General features: G+C 46.5%; 1 protein-coding gene across 1 annotated transcript in view; it reads left to right on the top strand.

Moving 5' to 3' along the window:
• The first annotated feature begins 685 nt into the window (after window positions 1–685).
• Window positions 686–22,927, top strand: part of fstl5 (follistatin-like 5) — a 1,328,880-nt gene continuing 1,306,638 nt past the window's right edge. Inside the window, exon 1 of the mRNA XM_070871636.1 lies at window positions 686–712. Coding sequence (XP_070727737.1) covers window positions 708–712 — 5 coding nt within the window. The 5' untranslated portion in view covers window positions 686–707. The remainder of the gene's footprint in view (window positions 713–22,927) is intronic.

Raw genomic sequence — 22,927 nt, 5'->3', positions numbered from 1 at the left:
TTTGAGCTGAAGGTTGCAGGGGCAAGTGTAATGAATGGCAGATGCCGTTAGATCCCCTGCTACAGCAAAATCTGGCATAGTTTTGCTTTTAGCAAAATGGTACGACAGCACTGCCTATAACTGCTAATTCATTTTTTAATTCCTACAATAAATTACACATTACATTGGACTAAATTCATTAGTGAGCTAATGCACCCTGAGAAATGGTTTCAATCATGGAAGGACCAAAACACACCTTTGTAAGGGGGTGGTCTGGGGGGTCAGTTTGACCTCTGGCCTTCTGAGCGGTTCGAATCGCTCCCATTCCCTTGGGTTTTAGACTCTGGATTTATTTGGGGGACTTGATAAAGTGCAAGAGACAACTGGTTTGGTGCAAAACAATTTTGTATTTTCTTGTCTTTAATAAAATCAATGTCAAACTTATAATCACTCAAATAAAGAACAGTATGTCACACATTCAAAGGGGTTACAGTGAATAATATACCTCCCACCTCCCAATACCTGACACTGACTAGATTAGACTCGCGGGGCAGACAGGGACTATGCTTACCAATCCTTTATGGTCAGTTCGCAGTACTTCGCGATTTCGGTGCTCGCTGGATTCTGTAAGTTCTACTTGCCGTACCCTGAACGTTGGAGAAGATTTCTTACTGCACAATCTTCAGTTGGGTGGTGTCCGCTGATGCGGTAGGGCGCGTTTTGGACATATGGGGTAAGTACCCGTTTTCTTTTGTTAAAAATAAGTTTCAAAGTCTTTTTAGATAATGTTTTCACCAGTTGGTAGTCAGGCCTAGGTTGTAGAGTGGAAACTTTTGATTCTTCGGTTTCTTCCTTGTGAAGTTTTGTTTTGAAGTTGGTTGATCGCAGTGTTTTTGGTGGTACCACGTTGGCTGTGGTCGGTTGCTGCCGCGATGGTGATGTTCTTCCTTCCTTTTTGATTTCAGGATGTCGAGGCTGGAGAAGTTAGTTACAACTGCTGCGGTGATCTCTCTCCCTTCTTGATCCTCGATGATGTTATGCTGCTGTGTGTATACCTTCTGTTAAGCATGGCATGTCCTTTGTTAAAGCAGGGCCCAGTTATACCTTTGGAGCTGTTCTGCTCCTCGCGCCAAATCAGCTCGATTCTTTGTTTAATTTTGTCGGGCTTGATATTTCTTTGTCATATTTTGGCGGGCTCATTAATATGCTAACCTGTCTCAGGTGTGTCGATCTTCTAAATCTGTTTCTTGATGGAAATATTAGCTTGGTATTTGCAAGGTCTGTCTGTGCTGGGTTTTTTTCAGTTGGGCTGGATGGACCTTTGTTGTTATGCATATGTTGGATGATGGTTAGCTATCTCTGGGTTAATTGTTGCTATGTTAATGTCTCTTGTGGAGAAGGGTTTCCCAGTATCCATAATTCTCCAGACAATTTACTTTAGTTTCAATACCCCAGACAGCTTCAATACTCAAACTGGTTTCTTTGTACGATAGTCATCCTTTAGTTCTCTAGTCCTGCCCACACAGACTAAATTTGTCTCGTAAAATCCCAAATTCGATTAAAGTTCATAGTTTCTTCTATGTGCACTTTAGGATTTCAAACTTTCTGGTAGATAGTTCCAAATTAAATTTCCTTTCCAATGAGTCCAAACACTTGGGGGGGTTCCCACGAATTTTGCACCCTTCAGTCCCCTCGTGACACTCTACATACTTGAATGTCATGCTAGGTGAGCAAAATTCCTGATCTCCCGAGAGTCAACCTTCCCTGTATTTATTTACCTAGCTAAAACTTTAACATGCATCCCCCTTTGAAATGCAGTGTAGCTTACAGGCGAATACAGTCATCACAATTCGGTCCGACACCCCTCCGTCACTCTGTTTTCAGAGTAAAATAGCAGTAGTCAAACACAATTTTAGGTACAGTAAAATAAAGGTACATAGTCAAACACGATAAGTAACGTTCTTACATCATTCGATTTCTGCGTTTTTACAGCAAGTAAAAATTAATGCAAATCAAACATGGTAGTATGGTGTCATCCATCCCTGAGCAATCCCCAAGTTTGGCCAGGGGACGTACAGCACTCTTTGGTGCCTGACCTGACAGCCTTGGCGTTTCACTCGGCAAGTGAGACACCATAAGTAAAGAATAATCTCAAGTTGACAGACAACCAAAATGTGGGAAGCTATTCTGATCCCAGCAGGAACTTCTACATTCCTGAAAATGTCTCACCAAGGTGGAATTGTGATCTCTAGAATATTTCTCTCTATCTCAATTGTTTTCTGTTCTAGAGTATAGAAATGTTGTTGTGAGATTACTACAGCTGCTAGCAGAGCGGTAAGATGTTCGGGTAGAGGAGGAATTTCATAGCCAAAATGTATAACACAATCTTGCAGGTTTGTGATGTTTTCTCTCACAGTGAGGTGAACAGAGGAGGGTTCAGGAATGGGGACAATCCATTCCTGGGCGACTTGAACTGATGCCTCAGGTTTAAAGCAAAAACTGCTGTCACTGATCAGACACCAGAAGTGTCCATGCTGGTAGTGGTGCACACTGGTGGTGACACAATATGTCCCACCCCGGATGTATGCTACCTGTGGAGGAACATGGTCTTGTGCCTTTAAACCCACACTGTGATTTAGATAGGCATTCAAGTGCTGGGGACACAGTATTATATGTGCAACCCGGCTCCAGCACCCGGAGAGGTCAGTACCCGTCATAGCGTGCTCCCACTTTACGACATAGGGTGCAACCGCTGTGAAACGAACGTGTGCACCTCCTTGAATGACTCCAATGTTCTCCACCCTGTATACCGGTGCGGGTCGGGCTGTCCCACCCATGACCAGCATCCTTAGTACTATCCCCATGATGGTGTGGTTAGATTTTCCACAATCTACTGGGACAGGGTAGGCTTCAGAGGCTAGGCAGAGCTGGCACGGGCTTAGTGAATTACTGTATAGGTGGAGGGCTGCGAGGTGCTTGTTACTGATCCAGGAGGGGACTAAACCTTGTTTTAAATCCTCCAGGTTGTTGCGACCCTCGCCCAACAACCATGCCCCATACAGTACGCACACCTCATTCTGTGCAGCCTGGTCCGAAGCATTCCTATCCTCTGGTATGAGTGCATTCACAGTCTGTGCATGTTTTTCCAGCTCAGCCACAATTTCCTTTAAATGGACCATCATAGCCTGGTCCTCGTGTAGCTCTGAGCCTACGACTGTGTTTTCCTGTTTCAGGATCTCTTTCAGTTGGTTCTTTAAACCATTTATCTGTGTTTGTAGTTCTATATTGTCCAGGCTATTTATTACAGAAGACCCTGTATTATATGCAGTAAAAATGTCGTTCAAGGTTCCCCTTCTAGGTCTCCCCGTATCCATTGTGGCCCTAGCGTGTAGGGTGTATAAATCTGCTTTGTCTATGTTCCCAAAGTCTAACTTGTAAAATGGCTTGAACATTTCTTTAAGTAGGGCCTGGTATAGCTGCTCTGTTTCCTTTGGGCACCAGTCAGATAAGTGCACCTCGGTAAGGTTTAAAATAACTGAAGCTACTGCACAGTATACCCCCTGGTATAACACCTTTTCGGTCAGTAACAATACTAATCCATTCCCTGGTCCCTTGGTGGTGGTAACATAGAAACATAGAAAATAGGTGCAGGAGTAGGCCATTCGGCCCTTCTAGCCTGCACCGCCATTCAATGAGTTCATGGCTGAACATGCAACTTCAGTACCCCATTCCTGCTTTCTCACCATGTCTCACCCCTTGATTCCCCGAGTAGGAAGGACTTCATCTAACTCCTTTTTGAATATATTCAGTGAACTGGCCTCAACAACTTTCTGTGGTAGAGAATTCCACAGGTCACCACTCTCTGGGTGAAGACGTTTCTCCTCATCTCGGTCCTAAATGGCTTACCCCTTATCCTTAGACTGTGTCCCCTGGTTCTGGACTTCCCCAACATTGGGAACATTCTTCCTGCATCTAACCTGTCTAACCCCGTCAGAATTTTATACGTTTCTATGAGGTCCCCTCTCATTCTTCTGAACTCCAGTGAATACAAGCCCAGTTGATCCAGTCTTTCTTGATAGGTCAGTCCCTCCATCCTGGCAATCAGTCTGGTGAACCTTCGCTGCACTCCCTCAATAGCAAGAATGTCCTTCCTCAGGTTAGGAGACCAAAACTGTACACAATACTCCAGGTATGGCCTCACCAAGGCCCTGTACAATTGTAGCAACACCTCCCTGCCCCTGTACTCAAATCCCCTCGCTATGAAGGCCAACATGCCATTTGCTTTCTTAACCGCCTGCTGTACCTGCATGCCAACCTTCAATGACTGATGCACCATGACACCCAGGTCTCTTTGCACCTCCCCTTTCCTAATCTGTCACCATTCAGATAATAGTCTGTTTCTCTGTTTTTACCACCAAAGTGGATAACCTCACATTTATCCACATTATACTTCATCTGCCATGCATTTGCCCACTCACCTAACCTATCCAAGTCGCTCTGTAGCCTCATAGCATCCTCCTCGCAGCTCACACTGCCACCCAACTTAGTGTCATCCGCAAATTTGGAGATACTACATTTAATCCCCTCGTCTAAATCATTAATGTACAGTGTAAACAGCTGGGGCCCCAGCACAGAACCTTGCGGTACCCCACTAGTCACTGCCTGCCATTCTGAAAAGTCCCCATTTACTCCTACTCTTTGCTTCCTGTCTGACAACCAGTTCTCAATCCATGTCAGCACACTACCCCCAATCCCATGTGCTTTAACTTTGCACATTAATCTCTTGTGTGGGACCTTGTTGAAAGCCTTCTGAAAGTCCAAATATACCACATCAACTGGTTCTCCCTTGTCCACTCTACTGGAAACATCCTCAAAAAATTCCAGAAGATTTGTCAAGCATGATTTCCCTTTCACAAATCCATGCTGACTTGGACCTATCATATCACCTCTTTCCAAATGCACTGCTATGTCATCCTTAATAATTGATTCCATCATTTTACCCACTACCGATGTCAGGCTGACCGGTCTATAATTCCCTGTTTTCTCTCTCCCTCCTTTTTTAAAAAGTGGGGTTACATTGGCTACCCTCCACTCCATAGGAACTGATCCAGAGTCAATGGAATGTTGGAAAATGACTGTCAATGCATCCACTATTTCCAAGGCCACTTCCTTAAGTACTCTGGGATGCAGTCCATCAGGCCCTGGGGATTTATCGGCCTTCAATCCCATCAGTTTCCCCAACACAATTTCCCGACTAATAAGGATTTCCCTCAGTTCCTCCTCCTTTCGAGACCCTCCGACCCCTTTTATATCCGGAAGGTTGTTTGTGTCCTCCTCAGTGAATACCGAACCAAAGTACTTGTTCAATTGGTCCGCCATTTCTTTGTTCCCCGTTATGACTTCCCCTGATTCTGACTGCAGGAGACCTACGTTTGTCTTTACTAACCTTTTTCTCTTTACATATCTATAGAAACTTTTGCAATCCGTCTTAATGTTCCCTGAAAGCTTCTTCTCGTACTCCATTTTCCCTGCCCTAATCAAACCCTTTGTCCTCCTCTGCTGAGTTCTAAATTTCTTCCAGTCCCCGGGTTCGCTGCTATTTCTGGCCAATTTGTATGCCACTTCCTTGGCTTTAATACTATCCCTGATTTCCCTTGATAGCCACGGTTGGATACCTTTCTATTATTGTGCGTATTGGCGGGGTCATGGGCAGGGGTTTCTTAATGTGATCTCTAAGTTCGGTGGCGTTAATTGGGAGTGGGGAGTGTGGGACCGCACACCCGTGTAGGCTAGAATCCCACCCCACCACTTCCCCGTCATCTTGCCATTGTCTGGCGAAGGCGAATGATATGCCTGCGGGACAGATCTCCTCTGACCCCCACATGCAGACGTAAATTCCCTGTTCAGACTTCCACCACTTGTTCCAACACACCTTCACTCCTCCCCGTGTCCCCGTGATGGTACGGTACGTGTCATTACCGAGTCATTCCCAGTCAGATTCCTGGTCCCCCATGTCCTTGCTCAGCTTCCTGAGCTACTACCATCTACCCAGGGGAATCTTTCCCTTACAAGTCAAACATACCCCTTTTCCCTCCGTAACACTGACCCGCGCAGCAACAACCCGTATCCTGGGGCATGGAATGGAGGCCTTCCTATAGGTAAAACCTTCCTGGCTGGTGGAGTTAGACCCCAGCCACACTGGTCATCTTCCTTCATGGGCAAAAACGACGAGCTCTTCCACACCCGCTGTGCCCCCCCTGCAGTCACGATCGGTGCTCTCTCTCCTGAGCACCCATAGATGAGGGATTCTTCCATGTCCCCTCAGCCGCTGCTGCTCATCCTTATCAGGGCGAGTAGGAACAGAAGCCTTCTCATGTTCTCCTTCCTGTAGGGCACATAAAACAGATTGTCTAGCCCTGAGAAAAGCTTTCTGTCTTGACAAAGGTGACCGAGTTCCAATTTGGGCTCATTTCTTCTCAGACACACAATACAATCTTTAATTGACCGGCTGTCTTAGTCAGTTCCTCAAGGAACTGATGTCTGCTTTTAACTTTTGTCACACAGCCATTTTATTCTTATCTTACCGGTGCTTCCTTTAAAAGCTATACTGGTAGATACTTCCTACTCCCGGGTGTTACCCGGCGTGTATCTCTTAATAGCTGCACAGGTGGATTAGAAACATAGAAACATAGAAAAATAGGTGCTGGAGTAGGCCATTCGGCCCTTCTAGCCTGCACCGCCATTCAATGAGTTCATGGCTGAACATGCAACTTCAGTACCCCCTTCCTGCTTTCTCGCCATACCCCTTGAGCCCCCTGGTAGTAAGGACTTCATCTAACTCCCTTTTGAATATATTTAGTGAATTGGCCTCAACAACTTTCTGTGGTAGAGAATTCCACAGGTTCACCACTCTCTGGGTGAAGAAGTTTCTCCTCATCTCGGTCCTAAATGGCTTACCCCTTATCCTTAGACTGTGACCCCTGGTTCTGGACTTCCCCAACATTGGGACATTCTTCCTGCATCTAACCTGTCTAAACCCGTCAGAATTTTAAACGTTTCTATGAGGTCCCCTATCATTCTTCTGAACTCCAGTGAATACAAGCCCAGTTGATCCAGTCTTTCTTGATAGGTCAGTCCCACCATCCTGGGAATCAGTCTGGTGAATCTTCGCTGCACTCCCTCAATAGCAAGAATGTCCTTCCTCAGGTTAGGAGACCAAAACTGTACACAATACTCCAGGTGTGGCCTCACCTAGGCCCTGTACAACTGTAGCAACACCTCCCTGCCCCTGTACTCAAATCCCCTCGCTATGAAGGCCAACATGCCATTTGCTTTCTTAACCGCCTGTTGTACCTGCATGCTAACCTTCAATGACTGATGTACCATGATACCCAGGTCTCGTTGCACCTCCACTTTTCCTAATCTGTCACCATTCAGATAATAGTCTGTCTCTCTGTTTTTACCACCAAAGTGGATAACCTCACATTTATCCACATTATACTTCATCTGCCATGCATTTGCCCACTCACCTAACCTATCCAAGTCACTCTGCAGCTTCATAGCATCCTCCTCGCAGCTCACACTGCCACCCAACTTAGTGTCATCTGCAAATTTGGAGATACTACATTTAATCCTCTCATCTAAATCATTAATGTACAGTGTAAACAGCTGAGGCCCCAGCACAGAACCTTGCGGTACCCCACTAGTCACTGCCTGCCATTCTGAAAAGTACCCATTTACTCCTACTCTTTGCTTCCTGTCTGACAACCAGTTCTCAATCCATGTCAGCACACTACCCCCAATCCCATGTGCTTTAACTTTGCACATTAATCTCTTGTGTGGGACCTTGTCGAAAGCCTTCTGAAAGTCCAAATATACCACATCAACTGGTTCTCCCTTGTCCACTCTGCTGGAAACATCCTCAAAAAATTCCAGAAGATTTGTCAAGCATGATTTCCCATTCACAAATCCATGCTGACTTGGATCTATCATGTCACCTCTTTTCAAATGCGCTGCAATGACATCCTTAATAATTGATTCCATCATTTTACCCACTACTGAGGTCAGGCTGATCGGTCTATAATTCCCTGTTTTCTCTCTCCCTCCTTTTTTAAAAAGTGGGGTTACATTGGCTACCTTCCACTCGATAGGAACTGATCCAGAGTCAATGGAATGTTGGAAAATGACTGTCAATGCATCCGCTATTTCCAAGGCCACCTCCTTAAGTACTCTGGGATGCAGTCCATCAGGCCCTGGGGATTTATCGGCTTTCAATCCCATCAATTTCCCCAACACAATTTCCCGACTAATAAGGATTTCCCTCAGTTCCTTCTCCTTACTAGACCCTCTGACCCCTTTTATATCCGGAAGGTTGTTTGTGTCCTCCTTAGTGAATACCGAACCAAAGTACTTGTTCAATTGGTCTGCCATTTCTTTGTTCCCCGTTATGACTTCCCCTGATTCTGACTGCAGGGGACCTACGTTTGTCTTTACTAACCTTTTTCTCTTTACATATCTATAGAAACTTTTGCAATCCATCTTAATGTTCCCTGCAAGCTTCTTCTCGTACTCCATTTTCCCTGCCCTAATCAAACCCTTTGACCTCCTCTGCTGAGTTCTAAATTTCTCCCAGTCCCCGGGTTCGCTGCTATTTCTGGCCAATTTGTATGCCACTTCCTTGGCTTTAATACTATCCCTGATTTCCCTTGATAGCCACGGTTGAGCCACCTTCCCTTTTTTATTTTTACGGCAGACTGGAATGTACAAATGTTGTGGTTCATCCATGCTGTCTCTAAATGTCTGCCATTGCCCATCCACAGTCAACCCCTTAAGTATCATTCGCCAATCTATCCAAGCCAATTCACGCCTCATACCTTCAAAGTTAGCCTTCTTTAAGTTCTGGACCATGGTCTCTGAATTAACTGTTTCATTCTCCATCCTAATGCAGAATTCCACCATATTATGGTCACTCTTCCCCAAGGGACCTCGCACGAGATTGCTAATTAATCCTCTCTCATTACACAACACCCAGTCTAAGATGGCCTCCCCCCTAGTTGGTTCCTCGACATATTGGTCGAGAAAACCATCCCTTATGCACTGCAGGAAATCCTCCTCCACCGTATTGCTTCCGGTTTGGTTAGCCCAATCTATGTGCATATTAAAGTCACCCATTATAACTGCTGCACCTTTATTGCATGCACCCCTAATTTCCTGTTTGATGCCCTCCCCCACATCACTACTACTGTTTGAAGGTCTGTACACAACTCCCACTAATGTTTTTTGCCCTTTGGTGTTCTGCAGCTCTACCCATATAGATTCCACATCATCCAAGCTAATGTCCTTCCTAACTATTGCATTAATAACCAGCAATGCTACCCCACCTCCTTTTCCTTTTATTCTATCCTTCCTGAATGTTGAATACCCCTGGATGTTGAGTTCCCAGCCCTGATCATCCTGGAGCCACGTCTCTGTAATCCCAATCACATCATATTTGTTAACATCTAGTTGCACAGTTAATTCATCCACCTTATTACGGATACTCCTTGCATTAAGACACAAAGCCTTCAGGCTTGTTTTTTTAACACCCTTTGTCCTTTTAGAATTTTGCTGTACAGTGGCCCTTTTTGTTCTTTGCCTTGGGTTTCTCTGCCCTCCACTTTTCCTCATCTCCTTTCTGTCTTTTGCTTTTGTCTCCTTTTTGTTTCCCTCCGTCTCCCTGCATTGGTTCCCATCCCCCTGCCATATTAGTTTAACTCCTCCCCAACAGCACTAGCAAACACTCCCCCTAGGACATTGGTTCCGGTCCCGCCCAGGTGCAGACCGTCCGGTTTGTACTGGTCCCACCTCCCCCAGAACCGGTTCCAATGCCCCAGGAATTTGAATCCCTCCCTGCTGCACCATTGCTCAAGCCACGTATACATCTGTGCTATCCTGCAATTCCTACTCTGACTAGCATGTGGCACTGGTAACAATCCCGAGATTACTACTTTTGAGGTCCTACTTTTTAATTTAGCTCCTAGCTCCTTAAATTCGTTTTGTAGGACCTCATCCATTTTTTTACCTATGTCGTTGGTACCAATGTGCACCACGACAACTGGCTGATCTCCCTCCCTTTTTAGAATGTCCTGCACCCGCTCCGAGACATCCTTGACCCTTGCACCAGGGAACATACCATCCTGGAGTCTCGGTTGCGGCCGCAAAAACGCCTATCTATTCCCCTCACAATTGAATCCCCTATCACTATCGCTCTCCCACTCTTTTTCCTGCCCTGCTGTGCAACAGAGCCAGCCACGGTGCCATGAACTTGGCTGCTGCTGCCCTCCCCTGATGAGTCATCCCCCTCAACAGTACTCAAAGCAGTGTATCTGTTTTGCAGGGGGATGACCCCAGGGGACCCCTGCACTACCTTCCTTGCACTACTCTTCCTGCTGGTCTTCCATTCCCTATCTGGCTGTGGACCCTTCTCCTGCGGTAAGACCAACTCGCTACACGTGCTACTCACGTCGTTCTCAGCATCGTGGATGCTCCAGTGTGAATCCACCCTCAGCTCCAATTCCGCAACGCGGTCCGTCAGGAGCTGGAGGCGGATACACTTCCCGCACACGTAGTCGTCAGGGACACCGGAAGTGTCCCTGAGTTCCCACTGGTACAGCAGGAGCATATCACGTGACCGAGCTCTCCTGTCATAACTTAACCCTTAGATTAACTTAAATTGGCAACAACAATGCTCAAGTTTACTCACTGTTATCGGAGAAAAAAGAAAAACTACTCACCAATCACCAGCCAATCACTTACCCCCTTGGCTGTGACATCACCTTTCTGTTTCTTTCTATTTCTTTTTTGCCTTCTCCCTGTAGCTGCACAAGATGTAGTCCTTACCACTAGGGGGATTAAGGGGTATGGTGAGAAAGCAGGAATGGGATACTGAAGTTGCATGTTCAGCCATGAACTCATTGAATGGCGGTGCAGGCTCGAAGGGCCGAATGGCCGACTCCTGCATCTATTTTCTATGTTTCTGTGGACTAAGACACCATGGTCACCATCGCCCCAATTTCAGTGGTTCAGCCCCGGGAGAGGGATCAGCCGCAAAGGATTCTTTCTCTTACCCCACTAACTAGTACGTATGTCACTATCATTACACACATAATCCTACACTACGCTAGATCCATACTAAACATACTTAAAATTCATATCGTGCTTTCTGCACATCTGCCACCTGTCTCTGGGTGGCCAGGTTAATTCCTGCCCTTTTCCTTTCTTCTTTGGCCTCTGGGTTTCCAGCGGGGCCGGTAGTAAGTCTGCCTGTACCGCAGGACCCGGAGTGTCCTGACCGGAGGTGGGTCTGAGTCCCACACTATTGTGGGAACATTCCCTCCGGTGCTGCAGCACACCACTCCTTTGGGAGTGGCTGCCCGGTTCATTTTTTCACCTGGGGGTTCTGCCTGGTTGAGGGCTGCAGGCTGCGGACTCCCAATTGGTGGCTGGTCCACCACTATCTCTTAAGGATCCCTCGTCACCCGAGGCTACCGGCTGGTGGTCCCTGCTCGCAGGCTGGTGCCTGATCTTAGGCTCCCCTTTGCGGCTGCTCCCTCTCCCGGGGCTGAACCACTTAAATTGGGGCGCTGGTGACCACGGTGTCTTAGGCCACAGAAACATAGAAAATAGGTGCAGGAGTAGGCCATTCGGTCCTTCGAGCCTGCGCCGCCATTCAATGAGTTAATGGCTGAATATGCAACTTCAGTATCCCATTCCTGCTTTCTCACCATACCCCTTGATCCCCCTAGTAGTAAGGACTACACCTAACTCCTTTTTGAATATATTTAGTGAATTGGCCTCAACAACTTTCTGTGGTAGAGAATTCCACAGGTTCACCACTCTCTGGGTGAAGAAGTTTCTCCTCATCTCGGTCCTAAATGGCTTCCCCCTTATCCTTAGACTGTGACCCCTGGTTCTGGACTTCCCCAACATTGGGAACATTCTTCCTGCATCTAACCTGTCTAAACCCGTCAGAATTTTAAACGTTTCTATGAGATCCCCTCTCATTCTTCTGAACTCTAGTGAACACAAGCCCAGTTGATCCAGTCTTTCTTGATATGTCAGTCCCGCCATCCCGGGAATCAGTCTGGTGAACCTTTGCTGCACGCCCTCAATAGCAAGAATGTCCTTCCTCAAGTTAGGAGACCAAAACTGTACACAATACTCCAGGTGTGGCCTCACCAAGGCCCTGTACAACTGTAGCAACACCTCCCTGCCCCTGTACTCAAATCCCCTCGCTATGAAGGTCAACATGCCATTTGCTTTCTTAACCGCCTGCTGTACCTGCATGCCAACCTTCAATGACTGATGTACCATGACACCCAGGTCTCGTTGCACCTCTCCTTTTCCGAATCTGTCACCATTCAGATAATAGTCTGTCTCTCTGTTTTTACCACCAAAATGGATAACCTCACATTTATCCACATTATACTTCATCTACCATGCATTTGCCCACTCACCTAACCTATCCAAGTCGCTCTGCAGCCTCATAGCATCCTCCTTGCAGCTCACACTGCCACCCAACTTGATGTCATCTTGAAACCTTGAAGAAAGATAATCAGTAAAAATAAAGCCCTAATCTGCTGAAAAAATAGAAGCTGTATATCCTGAATACTTAAAGGACATTTCACTGATGTTTGCTAAGAGTTGATTATTTTTAAAATATTGTTGAAATGCACTGCTAGAAGACACAGCACAGAAATGATCTTGTCAGTATTAGCCTGTCGTCCTTTGACAATTTAACCCAGCACACATGGATTTTTCTTTCTCAAAAAAATGTAAATGGGGAACATCATGCTAAATAAATAAATACTTTGTAAGACAAATTTCTGCAGTAGTCAGCATGATGGCAACAGAGCCGGATTTTTGTAATAACTGTTTCTGAACAATTTCAAAGAAGCGATGTGGAGAATATCTTTGAAACTGTTTAAAACCCATTATTATGAAAATTACAGTGCATTCACTGTCTTCCATCATACTGCAAACTCCAAGATCAGGCCATGCATTCTTTCTCCTGCAAAATGGTACATGGATATTTCTTGAATTGGCAAGATATGGCTAGCGGAGCACCTCGGTGATTTGTTTTCGGGCCTCTCTTATTCTTGAAATATATAAATGATTTGGACGTGAGTATAGAGGAAAAAATATCAACATTTGTTGATATATTAGGAGGCAAGGTAAAGTGTGATGAAGAATGCAGGAGACTAGAGGAGGACATTTATAGATCATGGGATTTCATAGATACAGGTTGAGCGTCCGAAATCCGGAAACCTCGGGACCTCCGGATTTCGGGTATTTTCGGATTTCGGAATGTCTTTCTGTAGTCCTTTGTTGCTCTCCCTCTCTTGTGTTTTTGTTAATCCAGAGTCTCCTGTATCTGAAACTAGTCTGAACTGCGTACAGGTGTATATTGGGTTTTCTTTCTATACTTTCCCACTAATGGGCTTTTGAAGCAGTTACAAGCCATTAACTATTGGTAAAATAGGCATATTTTATACTGAGGATTTCAACATAAATGTTTAACACCTCCAATGACACACCCTGATAGCTGTGTTGGTTAATTAATCTTTATTCTGTGCTATGACTAAACAAAGCCCCATTTCCACATGTAACCTTTGAATAAGCCTTCAAAGTGAATAAATTATGAAATCTGAAGCATGGTCATTAAAAAGTGCTGTTTGCAGAGTTTCGCTCGGGTCTTGTGCCGGTGGCTTTAGGCGGACTGCCGGCGTGCAAGACTGGGTGTGCCGCGGTCGCCGTGCTTTGGAGTTTTGGCGCGACCGTGTTCTGGCCGAGGGAGTGGGGGGGGGGAACCTGCCTTGCGGACCCAGGAGCAGCGGTGCCTGTGGGTGTGAAGACTTGCAAGAAGAGGTGGGTCGGAGTTTTTATTTTTTGATTCTTGAGTGTTTTGTGAGTTGTTGGTTTTTGGAATTTCCTTTGGCCCGGCTCAAGGCGGAAATCGGTTTGGCAGGGTATCTGGATTTCGGATGCTCAACCTGTATATCACAAATGCAGTTAATGTGGGTAACATATAGTGCATTTGGAGAAAAAAATTAGAATGGAAATATGCTCCAAATGGTTTAATAATCAATTCAGTGGAGGAATAGAGATCCTACCTGCCAACCAAACACCATTGTGCAGCACCATCATAATAAAGACTGCAACTGTTCAGGAAGAAGCCTCACCACCACCTTCTCAGAAGTATTTGGGTGGCCACCACACCTTGAGGACATTTTTTTTTTAAATTACAGCAAAAGCTGACCAATAGCTTCAAAATATTGATACAGCCTTCAAAAAATGAACTTCTCCCAAGCGGCTTTGAATATTTTATTGTGGAACCACAAACAAGGGACGTCATTTTGTACTGTCTAACTAGTTCTTCTATAATTAAAAAAACTTTCAGCAAATTCTCCCAGTGGCTCCAAAACTAGCTGTACTGCCAACATTCTTCCCTCAATCAGATTCGCCAGAGCCAGAGAGCGAGTAGAATGTGGAACTCACTACCAAAAGGAGTGGTAGAGGTAACTAGCACTGATGCATTTAAGGGGAAGCTAGATAAACATATGAGGTTGGATGAAATGGGTGGGAGGAGGCTCATGTGGAGCATAAACACAGGCATAGACTTGTTGGGCTGAATGACCTGTTTCTGTGTTGTAAATACTTTGTAATACTATGCAAACTATCAGATTATCTGGTTATTCATCCCATTGTAATTTGTGGGATCATGCTGTGCACAAAATAACTGGCACATCTGCTTACATGGCAACAATGACTGCACTTCAAAGTAATTCATTGTATGTGACGTGCTTTCTGAGAAATATTATAATGTGGAATATAAATGCAATTCTTTCTTTCCTTCTTTAATTTCAGTTGCTCTGCTTATCAAGGACTTTTTGCTTTTGTTTCAGATTGCCAACAACTGCAGTTTTTTTCTTTTTGTAATAACCATAATTTGGCATTAATCAGCAATCGCACATGGAGGTCAAAAGAAAAATTGTACAGGGTACTACTAAATGAAAGAATTCAATTTAGTGCAACACAGGCATTCTTCTGGAAATGGGGTTAAAGCACATTCTGGGTAGACAAAGAGAGCTTTTGTTCTGTATTGGGCCTGTATTGAAAGTACCTGGATGTTGACACTGGGTGCAAAAGGAGGAAATAAATTCTGCTTCCAGTACTAATATCTCTCACCTTGATGAAAATTCACGAAAAAATATAAATAAACATCACTATCATTTTGAAAGTGCTTAAACCATTCTCCTTTTAAAAAGAAAACTTGAAGTTAAAATGTTATGTATTATGATACAATGCTTTGAGCATCATAGTTAATGTTGGAATCAACCATGTTCCATTTCAATGTATTGACATAAAATTACAAACATCTCAGTAAATTTTAGTAAGATATGTGTTCAGAAGTGTATTATAGACAAGCAGGCTCTGAAGGCAGGTTAATTTCTAAATTGTTAAGATATTAGATTGTCACCAGATGGTTACTTGACATAGGTATTCTTTCAATAGAAGATGGACTTTAAGACACTGCCGAGAAAGGATTATTGGCATGGCAACAAAATACTTGTCAAGATCCCAAATATCCCTGATAAGAGTCAATGGGGGCAAAATTCGGTAGTGGCCCGTTTGGGGTGTTAACTTTTAAAATTTTGAAAAGTTACTGTCGGGTGCAAACGATTGCTAACTTCTGCTAAATTGGGCTTTAGCGCCCCCAGGAAGGCAGAGGTCGGTAAATGAGGCATTAATGATCTCAGTGGGGTGCTGCAACAGCGCGAATAGCAGAGCGCTACCCAATTTCAGGTGACTTGTATTCAGCAATCATCCTTCAATCCTTCACATTGGCTGATTCCAGCTCTTAAAGGGAAGGTTATATCAATCTGAACTTGCTCATTTTCAGCCGTGCTGCATTTGAGGGAGAACTGTGAGTGAATCAACTTTCTGGGATGGCTGCTGGAAATTCTGCTTGAAGGGAGAGGGCAAGGTGATTCAATGATGTGGCATTGGTTGGATAGTCGAGAGGAGAGATGCGCTGTTCCACGCATCTGGAAGGAGGCCATTGCTACAGGTCTTCAGTGCCATATGGAGGGAAGTGGCCGAGGAGGTGTCGGCCAGCACTGTGGTCAGTCAAACCCTCACACAGTGCCGGAAGAAGTTCAACGACCTCAGTTTGGCAGTCAAGATGAGTACATGCTTCCACACCTCCTACATACCAGTCTCTGAACCTCTGTCTGTGCACACTGAGCAAACCACCGCTCCCCCACCACTCACCCATCAAACATGTGCAGCTATTCAGACTCACACCCTCATCTCACGCTTTGCCTATATTCACAACTATTCAACGACGGCAGGCATATCTCCCACATACATAGCTGCATTCTTACTCACACAAATTCCTTTCCTTTGCAGGCCAAAATGGCACATAATTAGAGGGAGCAACAGAGGACTGGCGGGGGTAAATCTCAACTATAGGAGCTGTCTGTCCCAGGTTGTAAATCTGTGGAATTCGCTGCCTCAGAGAGCTGTGGAACCTGGGACATTGAATAAATTTAAGTCAGAAATAGACAGTTTCTTAAACGATAAGGGGATAAGGGGTTATGGGGAGCGGGTGGGGAAGTGGAGCTGAGTCCATGATCAGATCAGCCATGATCTTATTGAATGGTGGAGCAGGCTCGAGGGGCCATATGGCCTGCTTCTGTTCGTATTTCTTATGGTCTTATGTTAGAAGAGCGAGTGCTGTGGCTAATTGGCCCACAGGTGGTGGGCGCTGTAGCTGGCTGAGAATTCGACCCTACTGGGGGCAACAACAGTATCTTTATCCCCTTTCCTTTTCTCATCCCACTTCCTCCTCACACCAGAAAGCTTTATCAGTTTACAGCTCCTGATACTGTCTGCCTGCATTGATCCATTTCTGCCCCTCTCATCTCACCTTAATTCTTGTGACTTTTATGCTTTCAGATAATCAGCAAGCAAATGTGCAGCCTGTACCTGAGCCCACCACCGCCCCCCCCCCCCCCCCAAGATACTGAGGAGGGAGATGAGGAGGAGAAAGAAGACCCAAGCAGTGCATCAGTGGATTTCTCACCCGCAGGCACCAGCTCAGAGACGGGCACTACGTGGTCCTTGGAGGTTAGCTTAGCAGAGGGGTCTGCACTGGGTGATACACTGGGGATAGCAAGAGGAAAGAGAACCTCAGGAGCCAGCTCCCCAGAGGAAGAGTTCGCATGCGAATTCTGCTCCTCAGGATTCAGGTGAGGACCTCGATGGGGAGACGTTCACAAGAAGGGTGATGGCCATGCACTCTGACATGAGAGGTGCAATGGCAAGGGTGCCCGAGAGCCTCTTGGCAATGGTGGCGTGGAGGAGTCCACCTCCAACATTGCCCAGAGCTCTGCGCGCACCATGGAGCCCAATATTTCTAGTCTGCAGACGACGGTGGACTTTTAGAGAGAACATATGGATCCAGACCTCATGACGCGTGTCATGGGTGATGTGGCAGCTTCCATTGCAGCACAGGTGGAAGCTACGCAACGTCTTAGTGCTGTAATACAGATAATGTTTGGTGGCACAAAGCTCAGACTGCTCTCATGCAGTCTCAGCTTGATGCCACCCCTGGTCTTAGTGTCATGCATTTAATAACATGCTGGCATCGAGGCTCAGACTGTTCTCATCCAGTCTCAGCTGGATGCCACATGAGCTCTGACTGCTGCCATCGCTGTTGGGTCCACCACAGTCCACCAGGGATCTCACGGTGTCACAGCAGGCTACCAGTCTGTGCTCTACCAGATTGGTGGGGATGCTGAGGTGCTGCCCTGGGGGAGTGGCAGTGGGTCAGTGGAGCAGGAACCTGCTGTCCTCGCTCAGGATGAAACATTCCTGATCCCACCACTGCTACTCCGCCCAGCCTAATGTGATGCAGTTTACCGTTGGGCCTTCCGGGCCCAGAGCTGGTCAAGGGTGTCCTGCAAGGCCATCTGTAGTCTCTGGCCCTGACACACAGCAGCTTTCTGCCAGCCTTGCTGCAGCCAAAGGGAACACACTGTGGAGGCGCTCTAGAATAGTTAAACCGAGTGTTACAAGGGGATATAAGGAATTGTACAAGTGTGAATGTTAAATATATTTGTTGTTTATGATATTGTTAAATGTTATGAGATAAATTTTAATTGTAATGTTGCTCTTTGGTGGTGTCTTTCATTTAAGTTTTGGGGCTGTGTTATGGAAGGGAAAATGGATGTGTTGATTGGATGTGTAGCGGAACCAGGAAGTAGGATGGAATTCATTAGAACCGAAGTCTGGTGAGACGATCGCGGACCGTCCTTGCAGAATCGCGATTGAGTGGCTGCCTCCTCCATCGCTGCTCCTGCTCCTCCTTGTCCTTCTCCTCATACTCCTCTTCATCCTCCTCCTGCTCCTTCTCCTCCTGAGGTGGTGGAGCTATGCCTCATGGCAATGACTGCGCCCTCATGATGGCCACATTTTGCAGCATGCAACAGACGACGACGAATTGGGACACCCACTCAGCCGAGTACTGGAGGACTCCTCCCGAGCGGCCAAGGCAGTGGAACCGTTGCTTGAGCACTCCGATGGTCTGCTCAATGATGTTCCTGGTGGCAGCATGGCTCTCGTTGCAGGAGTGCTGGGGACTCATGAGCCAAGTGGAGAGCGGACCTGCCAGCTGCGGTGACTGGAAGAGAGCTGGCAACCGGTCTGGCGCAGGATGAATGCATTGTGGCTGCTGCCAGGATAGCGGGCATTGACAGTGAGGATTCTGCATGTGTGGTTGCACTTCAATTGCACCTTTAGTGAGTGGTAGGTTTTGCAGTTACAGAATATTTCAGGATTGTGATGCGGTGCCCGCAAAGCGACGTGGGTGCAATCAATGGTGCCCTGAACCATGGGGAAGCCCGCTAACCTGGTAAAGACACATGTACGCTCCAGCTGCTTCTCTCTGGTCATGTGGAAGGAAATGTACTCCCTTCTCCTTCTGTACAGCACCTCTGACCTCGCGGATGGTGCAATGGACGGTAAACTGGGAGATGTTGGCGATGTCTCCTGTTGCACAGTGGAAGGATCCACTGGCATAGAAATTGAGCACGATGGTGATCCTGACTGCCACTGAGAGAGCCGTCCTCATGCTGGTCTGAAGCTCCAGGTCTGGTTGCAGGAGATGGCAGAGCTTTGTGACCACGTCCTTGCTGAAATGCAGCCTTCGCACACATTGCTCCTCAGTGAAATTGATGTAGCGGAACTGCTGCCAGAATACCCTGTGAGGGTAAGGTCTCCTGTTGTCAGCCCTTTGGACCTCCTCCCTCTGACCGCATTTTGCTGCCTTTCCCCCTGCTTTTCTCTCTGCCTTTCCCCCTGCCTTTCTCTCTGCTTAAGTTGCCTCTGACAGTGATGTCGGAGCAGCAGGTCGAATGCCATCACAGCCACCATGAAACAATATAAATGTTATCATTTCCAATCTGCCCTCAATGAAAGACAGGAATGCTTAACTGCCAGAACACTTCTTGAACTGAAAATTGCTGAAATCTGTCAAAAAGCCTGTCTGCCAATGTGGAAGAAAGCTGCAAAGAGTAATGGCCGACTAAAATTTTTTCCAAAGTTGGTGCTTTTAAATAGCGCTCCCCCAGCCGACTCTCGACTAAAACTCGACAGCTAAAGCTGTTGTTGTCAGTGCCAGGCGAGAACACAGGGGAAGCGACCGAATTTAGTTTCCGGGATGGTAACACAGCGCTGCAAATGACGATGATGTCATCATCGGCAGCCGCAGCCAAGCGGGGTGCTACCTGTTAGCGCCACTGCAAAGCCCCCACCCAATTGAGGTGGTGGAGCTATGCCTCATGGCAATGGCTGCGCCCTCATGATGACCACATTGTGCAGCATATAGCAGACAACGACGAATTGGGACACCCGCTCAGCCGAGTACTGGAGGACGCCTCCCGAGCGGCCAAGGCAATACGATGGTCTGCTCAATGATGCTCCTGCTGACAGCATGGCTCTCACTGTATGAGTGCTGGGCGCTGGGCAGGAGTGCTGCGGACTCATAAGCCAAGTGGAGAGCGAACTTGCCAGCTGCGGTGACTGGAAGAGAGCTGGCACATCGGTATGGCACAGGATGAATGCATCGTGGCTGCTGCCAGGATAGCGGGCATTGACAGTGAGGATTCTGCATGTGTGGTCGCACTCCAACTGCACATTTAGTGAGTGGTAGGTTTTGCAGTTACAGAATATTTCAGGATTGTGATACGGTGCCCACAAAGGGCTATGGGTGCAATCAATGGTGCCCTGAACCATGGGGAAGCCCGCTAACTTGGTAAAGCCACATGCAATCTCCAGCTGCTTCTCTCTGGTCATGTGGAAGGAAATGTATTCCCTTCTCCTTCTGTACAGCACCTCTGACCTCGCGGATGGTGCAATGGACGGTAAACTGGGAGATGTTGGCGATGTCTCCTGTTGCACACGGGAAGGATCCGCTGGCATAGAAATTGAGCGCGATGGTGACCCTGATTGCCACTGAGAGAGCCGTCCTCACCCTGGTCTGGGGCTCGAGGTCTGGTTGCAAGAGATGGCAGAGCTTTGTGACCACGTCCTTGCTGAAGTGCAGCCTTCGCACACACTGCTCCTCAGTGAAATTGATGTAGCGGAACTGCTGCCAGAATACCCTGTGAGGGTACGGTCTCCTGTTGTCAGCCCTTTGGTCCTCCTCCCTCTCACTGCATTTTGCTGTCTTTCCCCCTGCCTTTTCCCCTGCTTTTCTCTCTGCCTCTCGCTCTGCCTTTCTCTCTGTTTAAGTTGCCTCTGACGGTGATGTCAGTGCAGCAGGTCGAATGTCAACACAGCCACCATGACACAATATAAATGTTATCATTTCAAATCTGCCCTCAATGAAAGACAGGAATACTTAACAGCCAGAACACTCCTTGAATTGAAAATCGCTGAAATCTGTCAAACATGTCAATGTGGAAGTAAGCTGCAAAGAGTAATGGCCGACTAAAATTTTTTCCAAAGGTGGTGCCTTTAAATAGCACTCCTCCAGCCGACCCCCGACTAAAATTCGACAGCTAAAGCTGTTGTTGTCAGCGCCAGGCAGGAACACAGGGGACGCAACCGAAATTAGCTTCTGGGACGGTAACGCGGCACTGCACATGACTATGATGACCGCAGCCAAGCGGGGTGCAACCCGTTAGCGCCACTGCAAAGCCCCGCCCAATTTATAGGAGGCGCTGTTTTCACCACGGCCGGACGAAAACTCTTTTGTGCCCTGTTAGCGTGCCCCGCGGCCACTTACGGGAGGCGCAAAGTACCCGAATTTCGCCCCTTTGAAGTTTAACCGGATGCATCATATATTTGAATATTGGGACAGTTACATACCAAATGATGGACAGGAAAAGACCTACTGGTTCATCCAGGCTATCTTATAGTTTTGTGATGCCTAGTGCATCACAATAGACACACTCTTCACCTGGAGCTATGTAATCTCCCGGGAGAGGCAAAAAAAGATTTAATAAACCGAGTCCAGATAGGGATGATAAAATGGAAAATTCCTCTTTGACCCTCTGAGCTGATCAAAACTAGTCCAGGAGATCACATTGGCCCTGCTTTATGCTACTGGGTATCTACCACTTATACCAAGTGATCTGCTCCCCAGCCAGAAACAGGTCTCTTGGAAGAAATACAGAAAATCGGTATTCACTGCATGAGGTAGCACCCTGTTCCATAGGCCCACTATTCTCTGGGAAAGGAAAAACTGCCAACATTCAACCCCTAAGTCTACGCTTCTTTAAAATGACCCAGTTTGTTGAGCTTATCTGTGCAACTAAAGTTCAGCCAGCACATGAGACCAAAACTGAGCACAGTATTCTAGCTGCAGCTAGACCAAGGTCTTGTACAAGCACAGAATAATATGCATCATTTTATAGTAAATTGTCCTGTGAATACACCCTGGAACCAATGTTCACTCTAATTTTTGGGGGGCCGCGCGGACCCTTTAAGGGATTTTGCACTTGCATAGCCGGCTCACCGGCTTTTGAGAACTCCAGACAGCTGCGCAGCTTAAAGGGAACATTGCCTAGAACCCTGTTTATTGGCCATGCATTGGCCATGAACCTTTACTAATTGATGCATTAAAACACTCAGATATCCTTCTGTCATCACTGGTTTGAATTATTTTCCCTTTGAGTGTATGAATGTTAAGTATTTGACCTGCCCAGGTGCATAACAATATACTTTTCTAAGTTAAACATTATTTGCAAATCATAGGCCCAATCCCCTGCAAGTCAAGATCTACGTCAAACGTTCTCTACAGTCCTAAATCTTGCACATATCTTAGTCTTACCTGCAACCTTACAGATCATTCCTTCAACATCTACATAAGAACATAAGAAGTCGGAGCAGCAGTAGGCCATTTGATCCCTCGAGCTTGCTCTGCCATTCAATAAGATCATGGCTGATCTGATCATGGACTCAGCTCCACTTCCTATAACCCTTTATTCCCTTATCGGTCAAAAATCTGTCTATCTCCACCTTAACTATATTCAATGACCTAGCCTCTGGGGCAGAGAATTCCACAGATTTACAACTCTCTGAGAGAAGAAATTCCTCCTCATCTCAGTTTTAAATGGGCGGCCCCTTATTCTGAGACTATGTCCCCTAGTTTTAGTTTCCTCTGAGTGGAAATATCCTCTCTGCATCCACCTTGTCGAGCCCCCTCATTATCTTATATGTTTCGATAAGATCACCTCTCATTCTTCTGAACTCCAATGAGTATAGGCCCAACCTACTCAACCTATCCTCATAAGTCAATCCCCTCATCTCCGGAATCAACCTAGTGAACCTTCTCCGAACAGCCTCCAATGCAAGTATATCCTTCCTTAAATACGGAGCTCAAAACTGTATGCAGTACTCC

The sequence above is a fragment of the Pristiophorus japonicus genome, chromosome 2 (genome assembly GCF_044704955.1).
Source record: "Pristiophorus japonicus isolate sPriJap1 chromosome 2, sPriJap1.hap1, whole genome shotgun sequence".
NCBI lineage: Eukaryota > Metazoa > Chordata > Chondrichthyes > Pristiophoridae > Pristiophorus > Pristiophorus japonicus.
The sequence above is the reverse complement of the archived record's forward strand: the minus strand, read 5'-3'. Positions and strand labels throughout refer to the sequence as shown.